Source organism: Enoplosus armatus, chromosome 4 (assembly GCF_043641665.1).
Source record: "Enoplosus armatus isolate fEnoArm2 chromosome 4, fEnoArm2.hap1, whole genome shotgun sequence".
Classification (NCBI taxonomy): domain Eukaryota; kingdom Metazoa; phylum Chordata; class Actinopteri; order Centrarchiformes; family Enoplosidae; genus Enoplosus; species Enoplosus armatus.
The window spans coordinates 9,211,765-9,237,993 of NC_092183.1; the positions used below are offsets into that span (position 1 = coordinate 9,211,765).

At 42.5% G+C, this 26,229-nt stretch overlaps 1 protein-coding gene across 1 annotated transcript in view; it reads right to left on the reverse strand.

Annotated features, from left to right (window-relative positions):
* The window catches only part of sema6a (sema domain, transmembrane domain (TM), and cytoplasmic domain, (semaphorin) 6A), a 102,736-nt gene that overhangs the window by 57,803 nt on the left and 18,704 nt on the right, over window positions 1-26,229 (reverse strand). The window contains exon 2 of the mRNA XM_070903637.1: window positions 334-493. Within this exon, the coding sequence (XP_070759738.1) occupies window positions 334-433 (100 nt within the window). The 5' untranslated portion in view covers window positions 434-493. The remainder of the gene's footprint in view (window positions 1-333; window positions 494-26,229) is intronic.

Below are 26,229 nucleotides of genomic sequence, written 5' to 3' on the forward strand. Positions count from 1 at the left end.
GGTGGGCTCCGTTTCAAATGCTCCTTTAAGTCCTTCATTTTAGTGTGTGTAGAGGGCCTATCCTTGGGCGCCAAATTACACCCCATGTCTTCAAAATGCATTCAGTGTAGGGGGGAAGTGGGGGTTGCAGAGGAAGCAAGGGTTAAGAGGGATGTGGAGGAGCAAAGGGATAGAATAAGTGAGAGAGATACCGAGAGGGGGATTTGCGAAGAGGAAGACAAAGAGCAGAGGGAAAAGAGTGCAGTGAGAGAGCGAGGGAGGACTTGTAATGAGAGGAGGGACAGTGCACACGAAGAGAAAGAAAGATAGAGAAGAAAGAAAGAATATACTTACAGTTGCCGTGTGAGATGCTAATAGGCTCGCTGTCTTCGGGGAAGCCCGCCCCGGCTATTTGCAGTAGCGTGAAGTAGAATAACAAGGCCTCTGACCTCATGGTCGCACCAACACTGCTGCTGCTGCTGCTGCTGGTCCTCTGCTACAGATTTACCTCAGCCTGTGCAAAGAGAGACAGAGGTGGGAGATGAGGAGGAGGAGAAAGAGGAGATGGAGAGGGATGAAAGGAAAGCGATGGGGAAAGGCAGAAGGGAGAAAAAGGAGAGAAAAAAAAAGTTTGTCAAACAAATCTGTTTTCACCTGACTGCCTCCCCAATTACTTTCCCTCCTCGGTTTCTGCATTCTTTGTGTGAAACAAAGAAACACAGAAGCCTGGGGGGCGAAGAGAGGCAGAAAAAGAAAGGAGTTAGCCAAACAAATTCAAGTCCACCTGAATTAGCTGTTTGTGCATTTTGCACGGCCCGTTGCAATCTGTCAGAGATATATTTATATATGCATTTTCGATGACTCAAGTGAGCCGCGTTGCAAGCGAAACAGAATTAATTGGATTAGAGTGGTAATATGCGTCATAGATCGATGTCAGGCAGAGAAGATCTCTGTGCCTCTTCTTCCTCTCTCTCTCTCGCTCTCTCTCTCTGTGACAGGGTCTTAGTGAAGTGGGTGAGCTCTTGTTGAGATTAGCCTGCTGTAAAGTATCAGCAGTACCTGGAGATGGGACGGGATGGCGTGGCAAGTACCCAATTTCCCACTTGTCAGTCTCCTACAAGGGTAGCAATCCCACATCCCAACTCCTACAGGCCGATGACTACCCCAGGCTAAATCTGTGCATCAGTAAGGCTATTAAACACTCCAATTTACCACAGCATTGGTTTAAGAGCCACCTGCAGGCTTGTACTCTCCTTTCTTTCCTCTTCATCTCATTTCTCATTGCACTTGGTCTCAATCTTAAATGCCAACTGTTGACTCTCTATTCTCACTCGATAAGCGTGACGACTGCCCATATTCTGCTTTTTTTCTTGATTATTTACCTTTAAATCTGGGAAAGCACAATGTCCTCAACAAGCTAATTTTCTAATGTAATGTATATGTGCCCACTGAAGTGGATTTTATAGCAAATGCCCTTAATTGTGTTGATCTAATGTCTTCATTGAACAAACCATGGCAACAGAGCTTTTTCTACCGCAGTTTGTGGCAACAAATTACACCCATAAATCATCCAGGACAATTATTGCGTCTGTAATCTAATCAAGAATAAAGCATTTAATTTGCATAAAGCACGTTTTTTCTTTTTTTTTCTCCCAGTTGAAGCTGCAGGGGTGAGATGTTGCTGGGTAGATAGAGTAGGGGATGCTTCAGGGATGAAGAATTGAATAAAATAGTCAATTTCATTTCACTCTGATAAAAGTTGTTTATCCCACGCTGTATTTTCATTCGCTATTGTATGTCCGAGAGGGGAGCAAACAGGGGGAAGGAAGGAGGGAGAAAAAGGGAGAGAGAGGGAATTACTTTCTCTTTTCTTTGTCATGTCTCTCTCTCCCTCTCTCTCTCTCTCTCTCTCTCTCCATGCTCCTGTGAATCTCATTCAGGAGAGGAATGAAAACACTATTCACTGGGAGACTCACTTTAACACTGAGGAGAATACCAATACTAAAGCCTGGATACAACCTTGATCTCGCAAGCCGCTCCGTTCCTCTTCCGCCTTTCTCCTTCCTTGGCCTACACCTCTTATGCTTACACTGTTTTGGGGGGGGGGGGGGGGGGTTGTACCGCACTCTATATTTTATGAAGAAAAAAATACTAAAATGGATTTTCCCTCACCTTCACCTTTATCATACAGCCAAGGTTGACTGAGCTGCACTTGCACTATGTATTCCAACTGTGTCCAAATTGTACCTAGAAATTAGCTTTTTCTTCTCCCTAAACAGTACAGTAAACCTCTGCGGAGGACTGAAATGTGTTTTTCTCCTGAACCTTGACCCGGAAGTCCTCCAGTAATTGACTGATTGATGAGCAGGAAGTGGCACGAGGCAGAGAGGTTAGCCCTGAGGGGGCTGGCACACTGAATGACGGATGGAGGTTGTACTGAGCAAGAAAAGGAGTCTAATAAATAGGAATAATTCTGCAATGACATTTTTAGATGTCTCGATTATGTCAGAATCAAATGTGAACCTACAAATGAATGTAGATGTTGTAGAGTTACTGTTCTCATGATCCAGACATTTATCTTGTACATGATGAGAATCTGTGGCTGCTGAGGGCGAGGCACCTCCTCCATCTATATCAATGGGGTGTAATCGAATGCTAAAAACTGTTAGTCAAACCATCTCACACTGCCTCCTGTGATACACAAAATAAATTGAGCACAAAATGACTTAAGTGAAACCTCCAAGCCTTCCAGTGGCCCTTTCGTTACCAGCTGCCACACATGAGTAACAGGAGGGAGCGAGGCACAGTCTGTCTTTACCGAATTACGCTCTTTTTGTGGAAGAGCAAATTGCTTCCTTGTGAGTGAGTGTGACTTTGTGTGTGTGTTAAATCCTGAACTAAAATGCTACTTTTGTGCAGCACTGTAGACGTCTGTTTAAGCACATACACACTGAGAACATCAGTATCCCGGAATCAAGGCTTAAACATGTGCTCAAACTTCAACAATAAATTACCTACTGCCAAAAACCACACATGCGCAGGTGGAAGTGTGTGGATTTCCTCTCTTGTAAAAGCTCTCCTTGAAAAGCGACCAAAGAGAAGACATAAAGAGTAACAGCGGAGCCCTGCGCCTCCTCCTCAGGCTTTTAATAGATAATAACATTTTGAGAAGCATTGCTGTTATTCCCTTACACCTCCCGCACACTCTCAGTGATAAAGTAGCTGGTTTGTGTGTGTGCATAAGTGTGTGTGCGTGTGTGTAAAGCAGGAAGGGGAGAGTTAATCAAGCTGGATGCTGGCGGGAGGCCACCAGCAGGTAATAAAAACACAAGGACCCCCCAGAATCCCTCTATATACCCCACCATCTTATGAATAACACACAGTGCACACATGTGCACGCACGCACACACTCAGTCACCTTGTATCCTTGCAAGAAGCACCAGAAAACTTGAAGAAAACACGACCAAACTCAAACTATATTGGCAATAAACAAATTCATACAACTCAAATCAGACAGACAACCTCAATCACACAGACAGACTCGTTCTCTCTCCACTTCCTCTCCCCATACTGAGCAGCCCCATGAGGGCAGCCGCCCCAAACGGAATTAGCTTTAACAATAAACATATTATCAGACCTAATGATGTTATTGCTGCTGTTGCATCAACATGTTAGCTATGGGTGCTCGGAGCTCAAACGTACACTAAATAACACACATTTATTAGAGTGACAAGGTCAGCCGCGGTGGGCTTCAAGTGAGGAACAGGAAGGAAATGTTACCCGTCATTTAGTCACACATTTAGTTTGTCCGTCTGGTTATGTGCACAACCAAAGTTCAGGTGCACATAATCAAGCTTGGTTGGGCAGATTTTCCTATACACATGAACGCGCACACACACACACACACACACACACACCACAACTAGTTAATCTTGAGAAGGTCCCAGCCATTCATCTCCTGAAGGCCCCCACTGTGCCAGCCATCAGCCCGCGCAATGAAGTGAGACTGCCATTTAATTACATCAGAGCAAACCTGTCGATGATAGACTGATGCTTCTGAATGTGTTTAGAAACTGAAAACGACAGCATCAGTCATTTCAGCAAATGTCTGAAAACAACAAATGTTTTACGCTCCAGCGACAGAGCCCTCTAGCGGTCTCTTCCGTCGAGAGAAAAGGAGGAAGTCGTGTGATGTTACAGAGCCGGAGGGAGGCGGTCGAGGAGGATGGATGGGTCGGTTTGAGATCAAATAACAGTTCCATTTTTGAAACAGTGATTTATAACAGATTTGGAAGACACTGACAAATGGTCAGATCAGACAACACTTATGTGTCAAAGTTACAGAAAACTTGGAGGACTTCTTTTGTGTTTATTTTTGTTTTTGTGTTCTTCACAGCTTGCTTCATGACCATCAGTGCATACTTGAGTCCTTGACACATACTCTGAATGGCTGCTATGTATATATGGCTTTACATAGTAGAACTGTATAGAATAATTGACCTGTTGTTTAAGGACAAACATAAGGTCGTATGTTCTGTCTTCAGACATTGTTGTGTCGCGTCCCACATGATCAAATTGTGCAATAGTGAATGATGTCATTCTCATTATTGAGAATAACAGAGTCTTGTCTTTTTGCAATTGGGTTTTTGATCATAGTCGAGTCTGGAGGAAATGTTCCATACGAAGGTTTTAAAGCAGCAGCTTCTTATAAAAGCTGTCTGACAGCTTTGATACGAGGGCAGCCTGCTCGTGTTTATATTCGGCAGTCTGGGTAAAGTCCGCAGGTTGGTGCTGAAGGGCTTACAGATGACAGGAATGCCAAAGAGAAGAGGTAGCTTACTGGCAATGTGCTGTTACGTGTCTGTAATTGTGGCCAGTCACCACATTTGGAGGAGGTGCTGCTATGTGTATCTTTAATAGGAATTTCGTAATAGATGACGCAAGCAGAATTCCGTAGAGTGTTTGTGCTTTTGCTTCAGTTCAGGAATTTTGGGTAGTAATAAAAGTGTTGGTTTAACCAAATTATGAGGAAACACGTTTGTCCCCGTTACTCATGATAATGACTCATGTCCCCGTTACTCATGATAATTTATAGACATTACCGTCAACAGGACTATGACTGGTAGAAAGTAGTTCTAAAGAAAGCTGTTCACTACATGTTCTGTGGACTATCCAGACATTGTTTCTGGAAATGTACTGCTTTAAAAAGTCATTTTTGTAAATCTGTGAGCTATTCACGTCACCTACATTGTATTTGGGTAGAAAACTCAGTGAGGGAGAGCTCAATATGTAGCTCAAAACCTGGACAAATAAAATCAAAACTAACTGCACGCCTCCGTACTACGAGAGATAAACAAGCCCTTCAAGCATGAATAAAAGTAGTGAAAGGGATGTCTGAGAGAGAAAGGAAGTTTGTCTGTGAGTTGCTTTTCCAGTTGCTTGTCATGGTGGCTGGAACTGTATAAAAGCTGAAGTGATTTTACACGCGGAATAATGACAGCCGGGGAATTCCTGCAACTTCAGAAGTTTCTGCTGGGTGACAATCTCACAGCAGAAACAGACCTTACATGTCCCACAACACCACATTGAAATTGCACACCTTTACAACTCAGCCACATAAATACCATATATACCATACCATATTGCACGGGCAGGCTGGACTGGACGAAATGGTGTTTTGGGTGAGGTGTGAAAGTAGAAGAGACAAAGACCAAGCAGAGAGCGTTGGAAAGACAGCCAGGTGAGAATAATGCATTGATCCACCATATGGGGATAAAAAATGGAACACATCCAACCACCTAGGGCTCTCAAATGGGGAGGATACTCTGGCAGGTGTTTACACTTGTCAGCCCTTGCCTGATAAATCAGAGAGAAAAGACAGGAGGAGCTGTCTGCCTGAACCCAGGAGGCCATGATAAGAGGAGGGAATGGAGAGGGAGCGAGAGGGAGGAACCCGCCTGTCTTTTTGAGAACAAGAACCAAACTAGCATCCAATATAAGCACACAAATGCAGACACACACACTCACATGCACAGTCCCACAAAGCTATCAAAAAGCATACTGGTGTTTTCCTTTTCCTCCCCCATTTTTCGTCCCTTAGATGTTGCTTTCAAATATCTGTATGGAGGTAATCCATCATGGTTTGATTATTAAAAGACAATGAAGTGGACATGAATGAGGCACCCTGTCGCTGTAGGCCCTTCATTGAAACAGAAGCCCAAATGCAAGAACGTCTCCCTTTAAAGAGGTGACGGATTGATTCTGGAAGCGGGCCAAAGACGACTCAAAAAGAGGAGAGGGAAAAGAGAAAGAGAACGACAGACATAAGAACAGCGAGAGAACAGAGGCAAAGCGCCAACTTGGAACAACAGCAACCTAACAAAGACATTCAGTGACTGGAGATAAGCTGCTATCTTTATAACTCTGCCACTGTGATCTAAAAGCCATTAGGCCTGGACATGCCTCTGTGCTTCTTAATCATTAAAAACAATTATCTGTCGCAAAGCAATGGATATCCTTTTTCGGGATGTATTGAGAACACTCTTTATAGCAAATTACCATAGATTGAGCAATGAGGAAAATGAAAATGAAAAGGAAAATGAGTAACCAGGAGGGGAGAGGAGAGGAAAGAGGAATAGAAAGAGGGGAGTAAAGAAAAGGAACTGAAAGGAAAGGAAAGAGGAGAGGACATGAAAGGAAAGGAAAAGATAGCAAGGGAGGGGAAGAGGAGGGGAGGTTAGTGGGTGTTCGCTGTCTGAGAATGATCCAAAGTAAACTGACATCACACCAACCCTGCCACCAGCAGAAATCAACCGAGGAGAAAGATGAGAGGAGATAACTACCTACAACTCACTACATTGTTTTTAAAAGTAGGTCAAGAGCTTGTTAGGCTACTGGGGCTGTGATGAGCTCCAAAATTACTCTGGAAAACCTCTAACAGCCAAAGGTTTAGCACAAAAAATATGTTACATAGAGTCAGATTAGCCTAAAACATTACCAAAAAGAGGGTTTTAAAATGTGCATACTCAGCACAGAAAACATTCTTGATTACGACCCAGATTTTTAGCCATGCTAGTGCTGTGGCCCTAGGAATGACAATGTCACTCGGTCAGTCAGTCAGTCGGTAGAGCCACCTTTTTGGTCAAGACTGAAACATCTCAACAGCTTTTGGATAAATTGCCATGAAATTTTGTGCAGATATTTTCCAGAAGATGAATCCTACTGAGTTTGCTTAACCTCTGACTTTTCCTCTAGCACCAAAATCAGGTTGCCATTTTTGTTTTTTGGTGAAATGTTTCGACAACTGCTGAATGGATTGCATCATCAGGTCAAAATCTTGATTTTTCCAATAGTTTATGACCAAATACCTGCAAAACCTCAACTGTACCTTCTGTTTAGTGCTAATTAGCAAATGTTTGCATGCTAAAACTCTAAGATGGTGAACATGATAAACCTTATACATGCTATACATCAGCATGTTAGCATTGTGAGAATGTTAGCATTTAGCTCAAGTACAGCCTCACAGAGCTGCTAGCATGGCTATAGACTATTACTCTTGTTTACTCTTTGTCTATAAGGTCCCCATAGCCATTTGTCCTGTGAGTGTTCCCTCACTACCTCTCACAGACTTAATGAAAACATTTGTTATGGTATCACCATCATTCTTCCCTTTCTCCACTCTCTTCATCCTCTTAATTCTCTTTTCACTTCTCTTCATCTCCTCGAGAATGGCAGCAAAGAAGAAAAAGGTGAGTGTGGTGCAGGCTGCTCCTTTGCTTTGCCTGGAAAAAGCATTTATGAATCAAAACAAGCCCCCACTCTGTGACACACATTCAACCACACACACACAAAGCCCAACTCATATCACACACACACACAATTGGTGCTTAAGAGATTGACCCCAAAAATGAACGAGGTTACACATTTAAATATCAAAACCTTTTCCAGGCCTGTCAATCATCGCTGATGATACAAGCAGGGCAACTTAATCAATCTGGAAGCAGCTGATACAGAGCTGTGTGGGCAAAGCAGAGAAAATTGCCGCTGATAAGGACATGCTTGGTAGCACATGGCCTTCTCTGTCTCTCTTTTGATCCAATTATCTCTTTGGTCTGATGCTACCACGCCTGCCTTCCTGATTGTTTGACATCACCCTCTTTATCCCTTTTCCCTTTTATATACCTCGTAACATGAGGCCGAGCTTTTGTCAATCCATACAGTAGCTGGTCATTTTGAGTTAAGATTGTCCATCCAGTGTTGAGTTTGACCCTGGTCAAAAGAGGAGAAGGAGCTGAAGGATACAAAGTGAGACTCAGTGTTTCTCTTGAGGTGCAGCAGAGAAGAAATACTAGTAAAAATGTCACTGAGCTAAATGCCACATTAACTCCACAGAGAGAGAAATGGTGGAATGACTGAAGCACAGTGCCCTGTGGAGCAGCGATGGGGGTGTTGAAACTGTCACACGGCATAATGCACATTTTACTTGGAAACTGACTTTACAAAGGCCAACTGCGAGAAACCTTCATGGGATGCTGCGCCATGCTATGCTTAGTCATGATACAGACCTGGGACTTCCAGCCTGCGAGGTTGGTGAGTCAAGTAATGTTTAAAAGTAGGCTGCCTGGGGTTGAAAACGTATGACAATATGTTTAGAAATGTGTATCCAACACAGGAGGAATTAAATGTAGGGGTAGATATGACTTCAAGGAATGGGTTAAGCACATCTTCCTCGGGCTCTCGTCCTCAGTAAACATCAGCTAAGCCATCAGCTGGGAGAAGCATAACAGAGAAATCCATTTCTGTGGGTCTCTGGTTAAGTATTTCCTAATCCAAAATGCATGAGCCCTAAAATGATTTTTGATGTAATTTCTGGAAGGGAGAAAAAAAAGGTTCATTAACAGGAAGAGGGGAAAGCTTGATAGACTTGCAGCGATTCATGCATAAGTTCTTTGAGTCATAGCAGAAATGAGTTTGGGTGTTTAGAGGAGTATGGGAGAAGTAGCTGAGGGACACTGTGTTCCTGGGGTAGTTTCCCCGCAAATAAAAGAGGATGAGCAATCAATAAAACAATAGCTGTCTGGCCCAAGAGCTGGATAGTTACAAACCCTTTTCCTCGACAGGCCCAGACTGTAAATGAGAAAAGTCTCAAAGTCGATATTAAACGGCGGCTTACTAAGTGGTTTTTACTATGGATATAACAGGCTCAAGGAGATTTGGAGGAAAGAAATGGGCATTTCTACCCTTGCTGGACCTTGACTAAGTACACATAAAGTTGAAATCAATAGCATGTATGTATGAAGGCATGAAAATCATATGCATCAGTATCTGCAACCGACATGACCTCTGCTCTTGGACAGAAGCGGAGAGACCTTGATGATAAAATAGCGCCTGTGTTTAACTTTGTACTGCGGTTCAACTCTGTGGCAGAAATGTCAAGACATCTGCTCTGAATGCATCCAAGAATTCACTTCGCAATGGCAAGACTATATATATATATATATATATATATATATATAGACCCTGTATTTTTTTGCATGTGCTTTAACACTCAAGTTATGCAGATGTTTTTGTTGCGTTCTTTTTCTCTCCTTGCAACTAAACTGGAAAAGCAGACACAGGATATAAGCGGGTGGCCTGCAGGGACTGAATAAGAGGTGTGATGGTTTTCTTTGTTGTATCCATCTGGTGCAGTTTTCACATCTCACAGCCTCCTGCTTCTTCATAATAGGTGTGCTTCAGAGTTTTACAAGGTGTGATACAATGTCTGTCTGTGCCTCATTGTGTCCCTAATGTAGTCCTCTCTGCGCTGCTGATCAGCGGGCTTTGCGTCATCAATCGAGCATTCTTAGCAACTGCTCCATTAGCAATGCAATGCTGCGAAGCGAGACATCAGCACACACATATCATCAGTTATATGTCCTTGTGACCGAAGAAAAAAGTAAACGGCATAGAAATATCATGTTACCTTGTAAATAATGCCGCTCCATAACAGAAGATACCATGTGCATCTGTCATAAGTCATAAAGTCTGCAAATGTAGCATGATTTCATTTGCTGTTTTACCATCACAGAAAATCATTTTCAGCTCGGTTAATGGCATGTTCCTTGTTGAGCTCCCAGTTCATTTGATGCAGGTTCCATTATGCTAAGTGATTGAGCCTGTGTCCTCGCTGATAACTGGCTAGCTGGCCTTCCGTTCCACAGCAACGGGCCTATCAGATCTGAGTGAGCATGATGCTAATCTCTATTAAGGTAATGTGCTGGCCACGGGTCAGGCGAGAGCAGAGCACGCCACCAGCACACACTTCCTTCGTCTCTCTCTCTCAGTATCTGTCTCTGTTTCTTATTCACTTAATACAAACCATCCTGTTCAGTCACTTTCTGTACATCATATTTTCCTTCTCTTTCTCTTCCTTTCCTTCCTTTCCTCAGCTCCCCTGCCCTCCCTGCAACTAAACACCACATACATCTTCAGAATGGAATAAAACCTCATCCCACTGTCTTTCTCTCCATTTCCCTCTATGACAGGAAACACATATTTATAATGGAGGATGGAATAAACTAAACACAATTACGCTCTGTGTTAACCCGTGATATTGTGATATTGATAACAGAGTATCTTGTTTTCTGTTAGTGCATCATATCCAATAGCATTATGAATCATCTCCGATAAACCAGGACATTCAATCCTGCTGCTGTATGAGGCCGCAGTCACTGACTGACAACACATTGTACCACAGTAGCTGCTTTATTGCCAATGTACGGAATGAATCTGTCTGAATGTTGTTATCTCCACAGACCATATTGTAGGAGTGATGCAGTTCGCATCCAGCTCTAAACTAATGAACGAGATGACAATATTCAGGCAGGCAGATCATTGAGACGCCTTGCCAGTGTGCAAAACAAAATCTATGAAAAGAAAATGTAGAACACAATGCAGAACAGCCTATTGCAAATAAACATAGTCAGTCTGCAGCAGAGTGGTGATTGTTATTACCATTACCATTATGTCACAAGACGAGGTAACGCAATACAAGAAGTACAGTGATCAACTGAGACATGGGAACGATCTTTGAAGGCTGTGTCTCGCTTGTGTTTTGGTTTAACTGCCAATAAACTAGGTAGCAAAAGGAAAGATGTGGAGGAATTAAGAAACAGAAGACAGTAGAGAGACGAGATTTAAAAAAAGATTCTTTCAACGATACATAAGAGAAGTGACATAAGCACGTAATCCTTCAGGAAACCAATGTCTCTGTCTCTAAACCTGATTAGAGCCAAGCCAATCAGTGCTATTAGACCACGAAGTGTGTCACTATACCCAAAATCTTGTAGACTCTTTGTGTTGCTAGCTATAGCTCTAAGACACTCATGACAACAGGAATACAGAACTAGCTACAGGCAAGCCCCCACTCAGTGACGGCCTGTGGTCATGTAACATTTTTAATGGAAAATAGACTAATTTAAATCCTTTTTTGTACCCTGTCTTAGCTTATGAAGTAAACCACAAGTAACATTTATTTCCCTAACTGTCTCTAAAAGGCAACAAATATATTTATGTAGAAAAAAAAGGCTATTTTGTAATCCAAAAAGCTTTCTATTGAAAGTATGCAATTTATGACCTTAACATGCCTGTGTTACAATCACACCATGTGCAGCCATGAATAAATAATAAAATCTATATGCAAGACGCTGAACCCATTAACTACAAAGCCTACTTAGTAGTGTAGGCTAATTATCCATTAACAAACAGCTATGAGCCTGCAAACAAAATCCCTTTAGGATTGTACGTACATGGGGTTAGATTATTAGTTAACCTCAGTTAACTCAAGATGTGTTTATGGCTGCTGTGCATATAGCACTTTGAGTCTCGTATGAGCTCATTTGATGATAATTAACATTGCAACAAGTTATAAATAGAATGGGATGTTTTTTAATGTCAAAGATGTTATAAAACTGAGAGCATTCGCATGACTGGCACTGAAGCATAAGTTAATAAACACTGAACGCCAGGTTCATGTAATGAGCTGTATGAATACTGGTGCCACAAGAGAGGTGGATTCTTTATAATGAGACCACAAAATCAATACAGCGATACAGCGATGCAGCTCTGCGGCTCTGAAGTTCATTTATGCAGCAGTGTAAAAGACAGCCCCGGGATAAAAGTGAATCAAGCTAAAAATGTTATGTGATCAGCATGGGGAAGAGGAGTACAATTCTCCCGATGTTCGTCTGTTGTTGCCTACTGTAAGTGATGTAATGGCAATGCAAGTGCCCATAGCACTTTAAACGCTTGGCTGGTTGGGTAGCATGAGGGAAAAGTACACATGCTGATTGTAAATGTAACAGCGTGTGACAACTAAAAATACATGCTGTTTTCTGAAGGGAAGGTCATTTTAAAACAGACGAATACACACACAGTGCAGCCAACTTTGGGGTCCGAGACTTGATACAAAGAGAGGTTTTATAAGAAAAAATAAAATGAATAAAGACAGAGATAATACAGTACAGTATGGTGTGAAAACAAAGGGAATCTGACCTTGTGTTTATTTAACAGCTGTTTGAACTGAGACTCACGTCATTGTTTCTCATATGCACAGTAATTATGCTGTAATTACAGTGTACGGTTTCAATGAATGCTGGTTGTACTTCAGAGACTTCAAAATCACATACTAACTGATGGAGAACAGTATGAAATTACATCCAACATCATCACCTCCTCCAAGTGTTAGAATATGTAGAACCTAATTGACATTTGTGTAGAAATTTATTTCAAGTGTCACATGAGACATTTACAAGCTACAAGATCCTCCTCAGTCTCACTCCCTCTGCTCTGCCCTTCCACACAAGCGTATGTCATGCAGTCTCTGTCTCCCGTCACAAATTTCAGCAAAACGCAGATGACGGTTCTCCGATAAGTAATTTTCCATGCTGTGTCACAGCGTCTTTATGATCACTAACTTCTTATATCGGCTGTGTCATGCAATCTTTCTAATGGAAATGTTGCATTAATTCAGTGGCCAGGGCTATATATCATGGCTGTAAATTTCCCTTGTGGGGTCTTCGAGCTGAGCTGAGCTGAACTGAGCAGGACCAGGCCAGGCCAAACCAGGCTAGCTTTCAAGGAAAACAAATGAAAGGGCTCCGTCTGTGTGTTTAATGCTTACTGCTTTCTTCAGAGAGGACAAAAAAATGAAAACAAAGAAAATAAAAACTGCCCACGTAGTGCAAAAAAAAAAAAAAAAAAGTTTCTTTTTTCTTTTACTGTGGCTGTTTCTGGGTCCTGGAAAATAAAAGACTACTGTCTGCTTAGCTCCAATTGTTTTGAAATTTAATTTTCGAACTTCCATCAAAGGATTACTTACTCGATTTAATATGGTTTAGGGAATTCTACAGTCATCAGATCAAATGATAAAACCAGGTTGCCAACACTTACTCAAGTGTAAACAATAGATGCACCATATAGCATTCAAAATAATTAAACAAAGAAAATGGGACATGTAGAAGTGGTATAATTTCCAGAGTACAAATAAGCAGGGAAGTATTTCCAGTTTACGATAATTCTGCATAATTGCTGAAAACTTGCAATGTGAAAAAAATAAATCCCTTTTTTCACACCATAACTCACTAAGTGTTGTTCCTCTCAAGTGATAAAAGCTTTAACAGCCTCCCCATTTCACACATTTACAAATACTGATTACTTTTTTCTTTCTTTTTTTGGAAAAAAATCTTTAATTTCAGCCACTCGCCAGCAAACAAAGAGGTTTTTCGGAATAAACCACACGCATGAGGTTTCTGCTTAAAACCAATTCCTCTGGCTTTCATCTTTAACCTTGTAACCTTCTAACCTCTTCCGTTTCCCCTCTTGGGCCACATCTAAAGATCTGCATTACGACTTCCTGTCAGCATAATGACGGAGGAGGGGGGAATAAAAACGACAGGAGCCAGACTGAAGGTGGCGAGAGCCTCAGCCCTGACCTCTTGTTCTCAGTCTGAGTGATAATGAAGGATGGAGTGTGAAGAGACTGAGGAGAGAGACTGCAGCGATGGGCTGTTGTGCGTGTTTGTGCGATCCAGCATGTGGCTATGTGCTTGCCCTTGCAGGTGTTGTGTTACAGACAGTCATATGGTGGGCGTGTGCCTACCTGCAGCTCCCAGGCTTTACACGGTGGAAACACAGAGAGAAACCAGAGCCTGTCAAGCCCACTCACCGTTATGCTAAGCTAATGCCATGATTACTGCTTCCTTTCAATCAAAACCAAGAAAAAAAAAATCCAGCTATTTCCCTGTCTGCCTGCCTCTTTGTCTTCCTGTTTGTCTGTCTCCTGCTCTGTCTGCCTGACTGACTGCCAGACAACAAACCTACAGTACATCAGGTATAAAACGCTTTAAACCGGCTTCTCTTAATTATACGCTCCCACAGTTTATGGAAAGATCTGAAGAGGGAGTTTAAAGAGAAGTTAGGGAATGGTTGCTGAAGTGTGCTAGAGAAGGGGTGGATTTCTGAGAGAGAAAACGAGCAAAAAAAAAAAACCTCTCCTTTTTTTGGTTAAGCAGACACATCTATCATAACTGTTTATTCAGTGGATGGAGAGTTACCATGTCAGTCCACTTTTCAGGAGAGTTTGATGAATCATGCGGAGGGAGGCCTCTTTTTTGTCTCAAACACTTCGGTATGTGAAAGAGACAAAAGAACAGCTATTCTTTATCAAACCTAAATGATTGAGATCCAGAAGACAGTGATTCATGACCGCAGCAGCAGGTCTGTACACCTTCATTTTGGAGTACATCCTTTTATGGATGACTGATGATCTTGCTTGTTTTATTAAATAAGACTAAGAGTCTATAGTCATGCAAGTGGTTCTGTGAGGCTATACTTAGGCACAGCAGCGCTTTGAGCTAAATGTTAACATCATCATTTGCTAATTGGCACTAAACACAAAGGCTGGTGGGAATGTCTTTCGTTTTGCAGGTATTTGGTCATAAACCAAAGTTAGAATTTTAACCTCAGGGTGGCGCTACAGAACAAGTAAGAGGATCTTCAAAGTCGTTAAGATTATTCCTCAGAGGACCATGAATGACTGTACAAAACTTCACGGAAATCCATCCAGTAGTTGTTGAGATATTTCAGTGTGGATCAATCAACCGACAGACTCGTAATCCATAGAGCCATGAAACTAGCTTGGCTAAAAAAAAGGAGTGGGAAGATCCACCCATCTCCAGTATTTATAAAAATAAACATGTAGCCATTATTTCTGACACTGGGTTACTGCAAAACTGCCATCATTAGAAAGAATGAAAGGAGTGCACAAGGGATGTTAGTACCCAAAAGTTTTCATTTGATTTGTGACAGCACATCCTGAGATTTGAAAACATGGATTTGTAAGGAAAGCCCAGCAGCCCACACAGCCTCTGGTACACTGTATGAAGCTCTCTTCTTAGCTCTAGCAGCAAAACACTGCCCAGACATATACACACACCTACTTGTTTACAATGGTCAGGAGAGCAGTGACATTTCATACATTTCATCCCTCACTGCGGCGATATACACATGAACAAACAGCCAGCGAATATAACTTCCATTAACTTGGTGATTTGTTGCATGACTGTATATCTGTACCTTTGTGTGTGTCTGCCTTTGTGTGTGTGCTCTAACTAACCATCTCATTTCCCCATAGGACGACTTAGTCTGGCTGTGACTGCATCCTCTGGCACACTCACATTAACATTTCATCCTGATTGTCTCTGTCAAAGTAATTCATCATCATCGACTGAAAGACTGTGGCTGGAGCCTCCCCCGACTCCACATCTCTCTCTCTCTCTCTCTCTCTCTCTTTGTTAGTTTCTAGTTTCTTTCTCCATTCCCATTCCTGCCCCCGTCTCTGGCTTTCCCTCTCTGTGGCTTTACCTCTCCCATCCTCTCTCGGTGTTTCTCTATCTCTCTCATGTCCATCTGGCTCTTGAGATAAACACAAGTCTGGCTCTCCTCACGCAGACAAAATATCTATAAAAATGAGCGTAATCACAGTGAACTGCGCTGCTTTGGCTGTTTAGTCCAAGTGACCCTCCAGCAGAACATAATCCATCTGTCTACCTCATTTTTCCTTACCTCAATCGTTCTTTTTTTTTTTTTTGCTTCCCTCGCCAGGGTTCAGATTGACACGCAGATTATATCCAGGGGAAAATGTGATTAATGAGTTTGTCTGAATAATGTAAATCAACTTAATGGAATTGAAGACACAAAATGAAGGCGCAAGGAGGACCAGGAGGGAGAAAGAGATAGAGGAGGAGAGGGAGAGGGTTGCTCAGGGTTCAAACATCCACTCAGCTAAAAGGCAACAACTGTAAGCAGGCCTGAGCTGCTGTCACACTGGCCTTGGAGAGAAAGAAGGAGGATAGGAAATGTCCTCCTTTTTCTTTCCTTTCTTCTTGTTTCCCTCATTCTGTCTTCTTTTGATGAGTCCCTTGGGTAACCTGCCCCTCCCCTAAATCCATCCCTCCAATCCTCCTTTCATCCAACCAGATATGATCCCATCCAAACCATTACCACCAGCAGCACCACCACCGCCACCATCTCTAATCCAAGGACAGGGCCTGTAGCATCAGACACATGCACCTTCACGTGCACGCAATCACGGAGAAAGCCTGCAAGACAGCACTTTACAGTCTGCTAGCTGCAACAATGAAATCTGTGCTTTACTGACAGAGTTAGGGCCCCTAAAGACATAAGAGGATCAAGTTGCTCATCCAGTAACTTAAACCATTTAACTGTTTGTGCATTTAATTCCACCGACATGCAATTTCTGAACAGAAAACAATGCAAAGGAGCTATCTTGTCAGACAATGCTATGGCTTAATACCCTGATCAAGCTGGCTTAACGAAAATACTCCTGCAGAATTCAGAAGACTGCTTATTTGAAAGGAACTTTAACAAACTTAGCAATCATAAAGTTGTCCTGTGTATTTTTTCATTATGTCAAGTTATTTTTTAAGCACTTCAAAAGCTGCTTCTTTTAGCCTGTTACTATAAATGCTGACTTTGTCTCTGTGTAATTGACTTATAAGCTAAAGTGCAGCAGTACAGATCCTCCACAGCATCTTGTCTCATTGTTGAAGGAGGATCTGCATCAACTTTTATTTCTGTGCATACGTATTATTTATTCATTTAAAAGACAAGATATCTAACTGCTTGTCCAACCCGCCTGCATCTGTGCAATCATGTAAAATACAGATGGTGGATGACATCCAACGAGATCAAGTGGTGTATTTTTCTTTGTCCCTGTTTTTTCCATTATTAGTCCTTTCAGCCCGATAATGGAAAACCACAATGTTAGGAACTCCATACTGTACATGGTTCGTAGCCTGGATTTTGGAAATCCCAAAGTCAAATCCAAATCCCCAGAGGTGCCACTACACCCAATGAAAATGCTTGCTCATTATTTTTATATATCAATTATATTTTTTGGAAATGTTATCTTCCTAAATGCTAATTCAAAGCCTTCACCACACTGCCACAACTCTACAGTTGTAGAGTATAATCTTCAGTTCATTAAAATCTCCAAATGTCCAGACACAATACTGAGGACAAGACTTTGTTAACAATACAGTCCCTAACCCAGTATTTCACATCGCTCTGCTTTTACCTCCAAAAGAGAAGATAACTTCAACTATAATAGACAGAATTCATCAGCATGTGTAAAACACATTTATATACTGTGCATCTAATCATTCACTGTCTTTGTTTCTTTCTTAACTCAGGTTGTTAATTGGTAGTCACTTCAGTTCGACAGTTTCTGAAGGAGCCAATTCAGTGCAGCATTCCAGAAGACTTCATTTTTAATTTCCATTTTTCTTCTGCAAAGATAAGCCATCTGTGAAATGATGCCGTAGAGATTCATTCTCTTGTGGCATATTAATGTGATGAGTTAAAATCACGCCCCTGACAGGTTAGGAGACAATTGTTATGAGGTGATTTACTCAAGGTATTTAGGTAGATGTCGTAGGGAGGTCCAACCTCAGACCCTGCAAGTCTAAATATTTTCAACCAGTGAGGGTGTTCTGTGGCCAGCATCTGTAAATCTGGAATTAAAGCTTGTTCAAAGCCCTTTCTGTCTTGGGGGCAGAGCGACAAGCATGTAAAAAGACACTGTCTGCATTTTTATGTGGTGATGAATCTGAGCCATTTCAGTAGAAACAGTCCAGACACACAGGTATGCCTGCGTCTGACATGTGTCTAGAAGAAACAGACATCTGCTTTGCCCTTTGACACCATTTCTACATCTGTCAAAAGACTGAAGCTGACAACTGAAGTGCTGTCAAAACTGTCTGTGTGAAGTGAAATGGCCCTTCAGGATTGCTCGACTACAAGTCCACTGTTGCCTCCTTGGTGTCTGTTGACTTGCTGATGAGATTGGTTGGTGGACAAGACAACAAAAACGGGCAGCAGCAGCTAATCCCTTCATGCCATCGCTGCAGAGGGGGCACACAACTGACTCACTGGAGGAAGGGTGGATGAGGAAAGAGGCCAAAGGTGACAGGATTCAAAGACAAAGGCTGCCACTGAGGTAGAGGAGACCTTTATATTAAATTAGATTATATTAAATAGTATGAGTAACACTATTGCCCAAGCCAAATTTCCCCTCTGGGATAACAAAGTACATCTTATCTTGAATTAACATAGAAAGCCTGTGTTTTAAAGTGGGACAATTTTAAATGTATTCCTCTAACGTTTATTATGTAAACCTTTTTGTCCCACTAGACTTCACTCAAGGTAAAATCATACTGGGAAATTAGCATTAAAGTGGTGAAAACATTAATGCATCAATAATTATAATCCAATAATATAATATACATTATTTTTAAATGGGCCATTCTGCATATGTATATTTTGATGATAATACTTTTGAATACTGGTTACTTGTAACAGAGTAGTTCTATACTGTGGCATTGTGATGAGGCAACCCTGTCTCCTAGAAATTATGTTTATATATTATTCATTTGCAACAGTTTCAAAACAAACATAATGCCATCAACATAATGAGGAAACGTTGTTGATTAACGTGTTTGACAAGTCACAAAATGCTGATCGTGAACATGTCAGCAAAATGTTCCCTGACAGCGTATTTCATTTGTTTCCCTGCTCTTGTGTCAAGCCGCTCTTGCATACAATATCTAGTCAATTTATTTTTTATTCTGTTTATATAGCCCAATATCACAAATCACAATTTGCCTGAAGGGGTTTTCTACTTGTAGCAGCTAACTCTGACGCTGACTTTTGTGCAGTACATAAAGGTAGCACTTCCATAAAAAAAATGTTGCCAGGGAACATAATCCAGGCAGCAATTATGTTGCTGTACAAAACATAATTGGAAAAACAAATTAAGTCTATAAATGTAATTTCTATGAGACAGGGTTGGATGAGGGACACTTGAGGACGGGACAGATTTGAATGGTCCCTACAGAGTATTTACACGTGACTATGACCAGATCATTCAAATCCATACAGTGCATCACATTCATCTAAACGGACAGGATAATCTAGAGGCCGGACGAGATATAATCACTTTCAAAAAAACAGGATATGTTAGTACAGTTCATTTCATTATCTCCAATGATATTACAGTATACTGCACAGTGGACTGTGGAACTACTGCATGATATCAATCAGAATTCAACCAACCACACGTGTCTTACATTTTTCAGATGGGTCAGGGTAAAATTACCCTCCCGACCAGAGCCTGAATACAGTCTGAGGGAAATGACATAGAAATTGCAGTCAGGGAACATCACTGGGCGAGTACCCAAAGACTTTTATTTGCAACGCTGAACACTATTTTTAAGAGAGCACTGGCGGCTGCATTCACAAATACACACATATTGAATGTGAAACTGCATGAGATAGATCCACAAATTAAAATACAGCTGTTTGGTTCAACAGTACAAGAGTTTTTCTTGTTGTTTTTCACTCAAGTGTAGCAAAGACTGTGTGAGCTCCTTTAAAAACAATTCTACAGTATATGCTTTTCCAATAGCCAGTAGCTTTAACATCATGTTTTCTTTTTATTCTGTGTATGAACACTATATACATCATCCCGCTATTCACAGATAAGCATTTTACCCATGTATGCATGTATCCAGTAGTATATATAACTGCTGTATTTGCATCCAGAGCTGGCACTATAGAAATAAAGAGATGCAACAACAACACAAGCTAATCCGAGCAATGTGCCTCAGAGGGCTTTAGCACATGGGAGGGACTTAGAAGAGAGAGAGGGAGAGAGAGGAGAGGAGAGGGACTTAAAGCAGTCATTGTCCCTCCAGGAGCAGATTAACTATTTTAAAAGCAAAGGTGACGTCTATCGCCCGCTCACTGTGCAGGCCGGCCAACGCTCTCCAACTCTGTGTGAGATGCCGTTTCTCCTTTCTAATTGTTTGTCTCTCTTTCTCTTCAGTGGACTCTTCCCTGAGCAAATATATCTTTTGCTCAGTTGCTGTCTTTATCTTTCTCACCTCACTCTCCCTCCTCATGCACTCATTCTTTCTTTTCTTCTAATCAAGTAGGAGGCCGACATAAGCTCACTGAGAGCGGCTCCGGCAACAATCAGAATCGCCTGAGTAGGGAGCAGAGCCAAGGCCATAATGAAACACTGGGAGCACAGGGAAGACTGCCGATTAAAAGTTATTATGCTGCCGCGATGGCACTGGTGAGTGAATGGGAGACATGGGGCCGCGGGGGCTCTATCCATGGGGAGCAGTACAAATGGGTGAGGAGAAAGAGGGGAGTATGCACATGGGATACAGAGGAGCAAGGGGATGACACTACTTGATAGAAGAGGGGAGAAGAAAGTAGGGCATGAGGGAGAAGAGAGTGGGGTGTAAATGTGAGGGTTTTCTTGTGAATGTGTGGGGGATGAAGAGGGGTGAGGAGAGGAGGCACCACAAATAATCTACGCAAGGGAGTAATGAGATAAGTGCTAGACTAGAGAGGGAGGAGGAAAGGGGGGGGTGAAGGTAGGGGTGAGGAAAGAGAGGGCGCGACACTCAGGATACACTCATGTTTACTTAAAGGAAAAACAAAGACTGGCACGGAAAATCATGGCATGGAAATGCAAATAAATCCCCCCCTTGCCACAAAAGTGTTTTTATTAACTCTAAGAAGCAGCATGAAAGACGGAGGGAGGCAAGGGAGAAGTAAGAAGAAAAAAAACACTCCAATCATCGCATTTCTCTTGCCTTTTCTTTCTGAATATGTAAGATTGTCTAAACAACATTGTGCCGTGTGTGTGTGCTATAATAATTCGCTATGGAGTTGATACTTTTCTCTCTCTCTCTCTCTCTCTCTCTCTCTACCTAAACAGCAAACTAGTCCTCGTGTGCGATCTGCATAATGCATGAGTTCTGTGTATAGATTGTCAAGGGGAAAATTGGGCACGGCACCAACAATGGAAAGCAAGCGAACTTTATGTATATGTGCATAATATGTAATCCTAATAAATTATTACGTAAGCCCTTCAGTGCTTTTCTAGAAACTGTAGGAGTCCTCTTCCTTCGCAGAATGAAGACATCCTACGTTAAGTGTTCACTGAGAAGAAACATCCTGTTGATACACTCCAGCACATAGGAATACCCCAGGAGCAGGGCCACACACACACACACACACACACACACACACACACACTAAATGAACATGCTGCACATGAACGCACATGAAGGTCTTTATGTCATTGTATCTGTCAGTCTCTCTCTTTATTTCTTTTCCTTTTTCCCTCTTGCCGACTATACAAACACACACACACACACACACACACACACACACACACACACATACTACAACCATACCCACACAATTCAGCTCCGTCATAATGAGGCCGTCATGATGAGGGTAACACACAGTTAACAGACAGCCATTCATACCACAGAGCTGTGGAGTCTCCTCAAGTCTCTATTTGGCACTAACCCCAGTGTGTGTGTGTGTGTGTGTGTGTGGGGCTGCCAGGCAGGGTGGGCCCCAGTGAAGAGGCCTGCATGGCATGACCTCAGCGAGAGACTTCCCTCCTCCAGGCCCTGACACACACACACACACACACACACACACACACACACAATGTTCCCGGCGTTCCTGGCAGCGCCAGTCTAACCAGGCTGCTCTTCCATGTCTTTCAGTCACTGTCTTTACTGGTTCCCTCTGGGTGTCCCCTCATCTCTTTACTTGTGTCTATTTATTCCACAGGGAGCTTTGAGAAACAAAATACAACATCCAGTGATATCTCCTGGAGAAATTTTTTTTTGTTGCTGTTAGCTAACAGGGCATGTTTGACACATCACAAAAAATCTTGTAATTTCTACTTTTATTCAACTCCTGGAAACTGTAAAATGATTCGAGAGCAGAAACAGGAGCTATGCCAGTTCCACTCATTGTTCATAGCATTCATGTCTTGCTAGGTCCACAGAAGCAAGAGCGCTGGGCTTTTAAGGATGCCAATGATGGTCTGTCGGCTGCCCGGTCAGTCGGGCGTGCAGCTCAAGCCAGTTTTGATCTAAAAAGTGGTTGTGGCTGTTTTGTTATCTTTTTGTCCTCCAATACAAACATTTTTCTTTCATCTGTGTGCAGTTTGCCATGAATACATGTTCTCTGTGTATTCGCTCTCCAACATCTTCCCTTACATATGCTATGAATCATTTCCTCTGAGCTTGTGCTGAAGGCAGAATCCCAGATTTGCATAAGTATGGCAGGGGACGCACAGTACCGTTCTGTACATTGCTCCTGCATAACTCATCTGCGTTACAAGGTATCATCCACGCAAGCTAAATATTAGAACTCTGAAAACAAACTTACAGATTAAATTTGAATGAGGTGGTTTCTAACCCTTTCATATGCAATGGCGAGGAAACACTCACAGGCTAAATACCAGGGCAAAGGTTTAAGTGGAAAATACAGATTTTAAGGACAAACAAACTTTCTCGTGTATATTTGATGAAAGAGCCACTTTGTCGTGAGGGACAGATTAAAGTTCCAGTTCCAAAAAAAACATGCACCAGATTTAATATTTCAAACTCTACGCACGATATATCAACACAAAATTAGACCTGAAACAAGGTTGAATGAGGTGATTTTGCATGCTTAAAAATTAAAACACACTGCCAAGAATAAACAATTAAGAGAAGTTTGCGCTCAGAGGAGACATTGGTTTCTCACGCTAACAAATAGAATGAATTATAGATTGCCTGCATCTCCCTACCCTACCTCTCTCTCTCCCTCTCTCTCTCTCTCTCTTTGTCCGTCAAAATGTGATGAGCAAAGAAACTCAAGAAGCAGCTTTGGGTGTGAAACTATATCCCTCTCTGGGGGTTTCAGCCATTTTGTTGAATTTGCATCTTAACAACCTGTCTGAGTAATTGAAAAAGTGGTGTCAGAGCCCAGAGTCTTGATCTCTGATATGGTAATTACCTTCCATTTATGCCAGAGACTTTTAGGGAGTCCTGAGATTCAGAGGCAGCAGCTGTCTTTGAGGAAAAAAGCGTAATGGCCTGCATATGTCTACGTCTTCTTGAGAGCTATCAAAATGCATTTGGCCGGGCATTTTCATCTGTGGTTGACATCACTGATTATAAGATCCAGTAAAGTTGTCTAATCTTCGAACAGCAGCAGAGGAGGGAAGGGGGTATGGGCGGAAGGATAGGGGCAGACCTTTCATGTGGTTTTACCCCACTCTAAAATGGGTTCCAGAAGCGAGCGTGCTGCGTACACACAGCGCTTAAGTCTAAGCTTTTGATGACATGCTACTGGTTTGGTGTGGTGTGGTGTGTGTGTGTGTGTGTGTGTGTGTGTGTGTGAGTGCTGGAAGATGCATGTGAGGACTGTTCATCAATGACAGCCCTCACACACACACAGTCAGAATCATGTAACCCTTTGTTTAAAAGTTAAGAGTTAGGAGGTAAGCTGAGTAAAAGTAGGAATGTGAGCCGAGAAAAAAACAAGAAATTTAATGAAACGACATAAAAGTATTCACTCCTGACTGACGCACACAAAAGCGTGTAAATCAATACTTAGCCATATGTTTTTTAATGCTACAGGCAATTAACTGCAACAAAGCCTTTGATAGAAAACTCTTTCTAAAGATGCCACCACTTCCACAAAGTCTTTACTGTCCAACATGAACAAGTGTTTGATCTTTGCAGATATACCTAAAAACATGACAGCTGACATACATCAGCTGCCTGAAAGATTGTTCCTGAAACCAGGCAGCTTTTATCATTCGATCTTTCATCTATAACTGTGGACACCAATGCTGCAAAACGTCAAAACAAATAGCTCCGAGGGACTGCTTCAAGAAAGAGAGATCTGACAGATGAATTTGTTTGTCTTGGGTAATGTAAACATCTAATTGGGTAAATGTGTGGATATGTGTGTCTATGTGGTGCATGCATATGTGCAAGAACCCTACACATGCAATAGGCGACTCCTAGCCCTCATTACATTGCATGATTTTCACAAAAGATTCCCTCTTAACGGCGGGAGCAATAGTGTAATATCAAGTCGGCAGGCAGCAGCAATTCCTGCAATAACTGCATCTGAAAATACTACTTGCACTTTTTAATTGTGTGCGCGCTTGACCTGCTTCGCTGCATATGAGGCAACACTTTCTCTCAGTAATCATCACTACAATCACTTGATTAGCTAAAGTCATTTGTCAATTATACTGCTCTCTTTGAGAGCCTGGCTAGTCACTAATCATGGCCAAATGGAGAGGGAGAAACGGTGGAGGCGAGGCGAGAATGAGAACACGTTAAATGATCCATGACACAGTCGTAGATTCCATTCCCTGATTTATCCTCTTTATGCCTTTAAGATAAACTATTAGTATTAGCTTCATCAGCTGCTTTTAACCACATAAAACGCCCGAATCTAGATTGAATATCGGTGAGGGCAGGTAGGCTAAAAGGCTCATAAAAACTGCTAGGAAAGAAATTATGAAATTAAGCATTTACTTTGAAAAAAAACATCCATCCGATTGGAACTGATGGCTTCCTTCTTTCCTCCTTATGTCCTGTGCAATGTCACTATCAGAGCAATGGTGCTAATTACATACAGGACATTATCCCTTGGTATACATGTAAGTCTCCCTCTAAGTCCCAATCAATACTGAGTTTGTTAAAGAGCCACTAATGTCCGTGGCTCCATGCTTCGCAGACACTAACGACCTCGCTCTGGATCCAACTACGACAGCTGAAGACACCCAGCACACACTGCAATCAATACTTTCTCATACTGGCTCAGTCTTTTTGCTCGCTGCCTGTCTCACCATCTGTCTTACTGCCACACTCTTTCTATCTCTCATGCATATCTTTCGCTCTCCCCTCACCTCTGTCATCTAAGTTTCTTGCCTCCTCCCTCTGTGTTACCAAAGATGCAATCTCTCTCTGTCTCTTTCACCCCAAACAGTCTCTATACCTCCTATCTCTCTATCTGTACCTCTCCATTATTCACTCTGTCCATCTCAATCTCTTTCCCTCTGTCTCCATCTTTCTTTCTCTCTTCCACCCATCTTCCCCCCCCCCCCCCCCCCCCCTCTCTCTCTCTCTCTTTCTCTGCCCAGCCAACAGCTTCATTGTCCTTGGGTCGGGGTGAACAATGTCAGCCCACATGGGGCCCCAGTGCAGTCCCAGCCGAGAAGGCAGGGAGCACCAGAGAACACCCATAACTCAATGTTTCAACTGGGCTGTGGGATAAAGGGAAGCCTCACACATGGCTGACTATGTGGGTCAGCCTTGGATCATTTGTAGAGGAGGAGGCCAGCAACTGGCACCAGAATCCCCCACTGAGTGTGTGTATATGTGTGTGTGTGTGTGTGTGTGTATGTATGAGTGAGTGAGTGAGTGAATGAGTGTGTCGTGTCCCCTTGCAACCCAGTGGCGAGGCCCCCCTCCAGTTCATCCCGGCCAACCATTCTATGGGAAACCTGCTCCTCTCTCCGTCCACGCTGCTGCTTGCTTCCCTCCACCCCCATCCTCTACGCGACCGCACCCCGATGCCTTTGTGAGCACCGGGGACAAAACAGGGGGCTCTTTGGGGCCACCAATTAGTCCTCCCCCATGGGGTGACATGGCCGATGAATAGAAGGACCCCCAAACCGTCCACGCATATAATCTCAGTCTTCCCTTTGCAGGCTGCGCTGTCACAGCCACACAGATTCAACCTTGTTTTCAGAAAGGTCTCCTTCTTGATTTAAAGGCACGGCCCGCTGGTCCAAAAAAG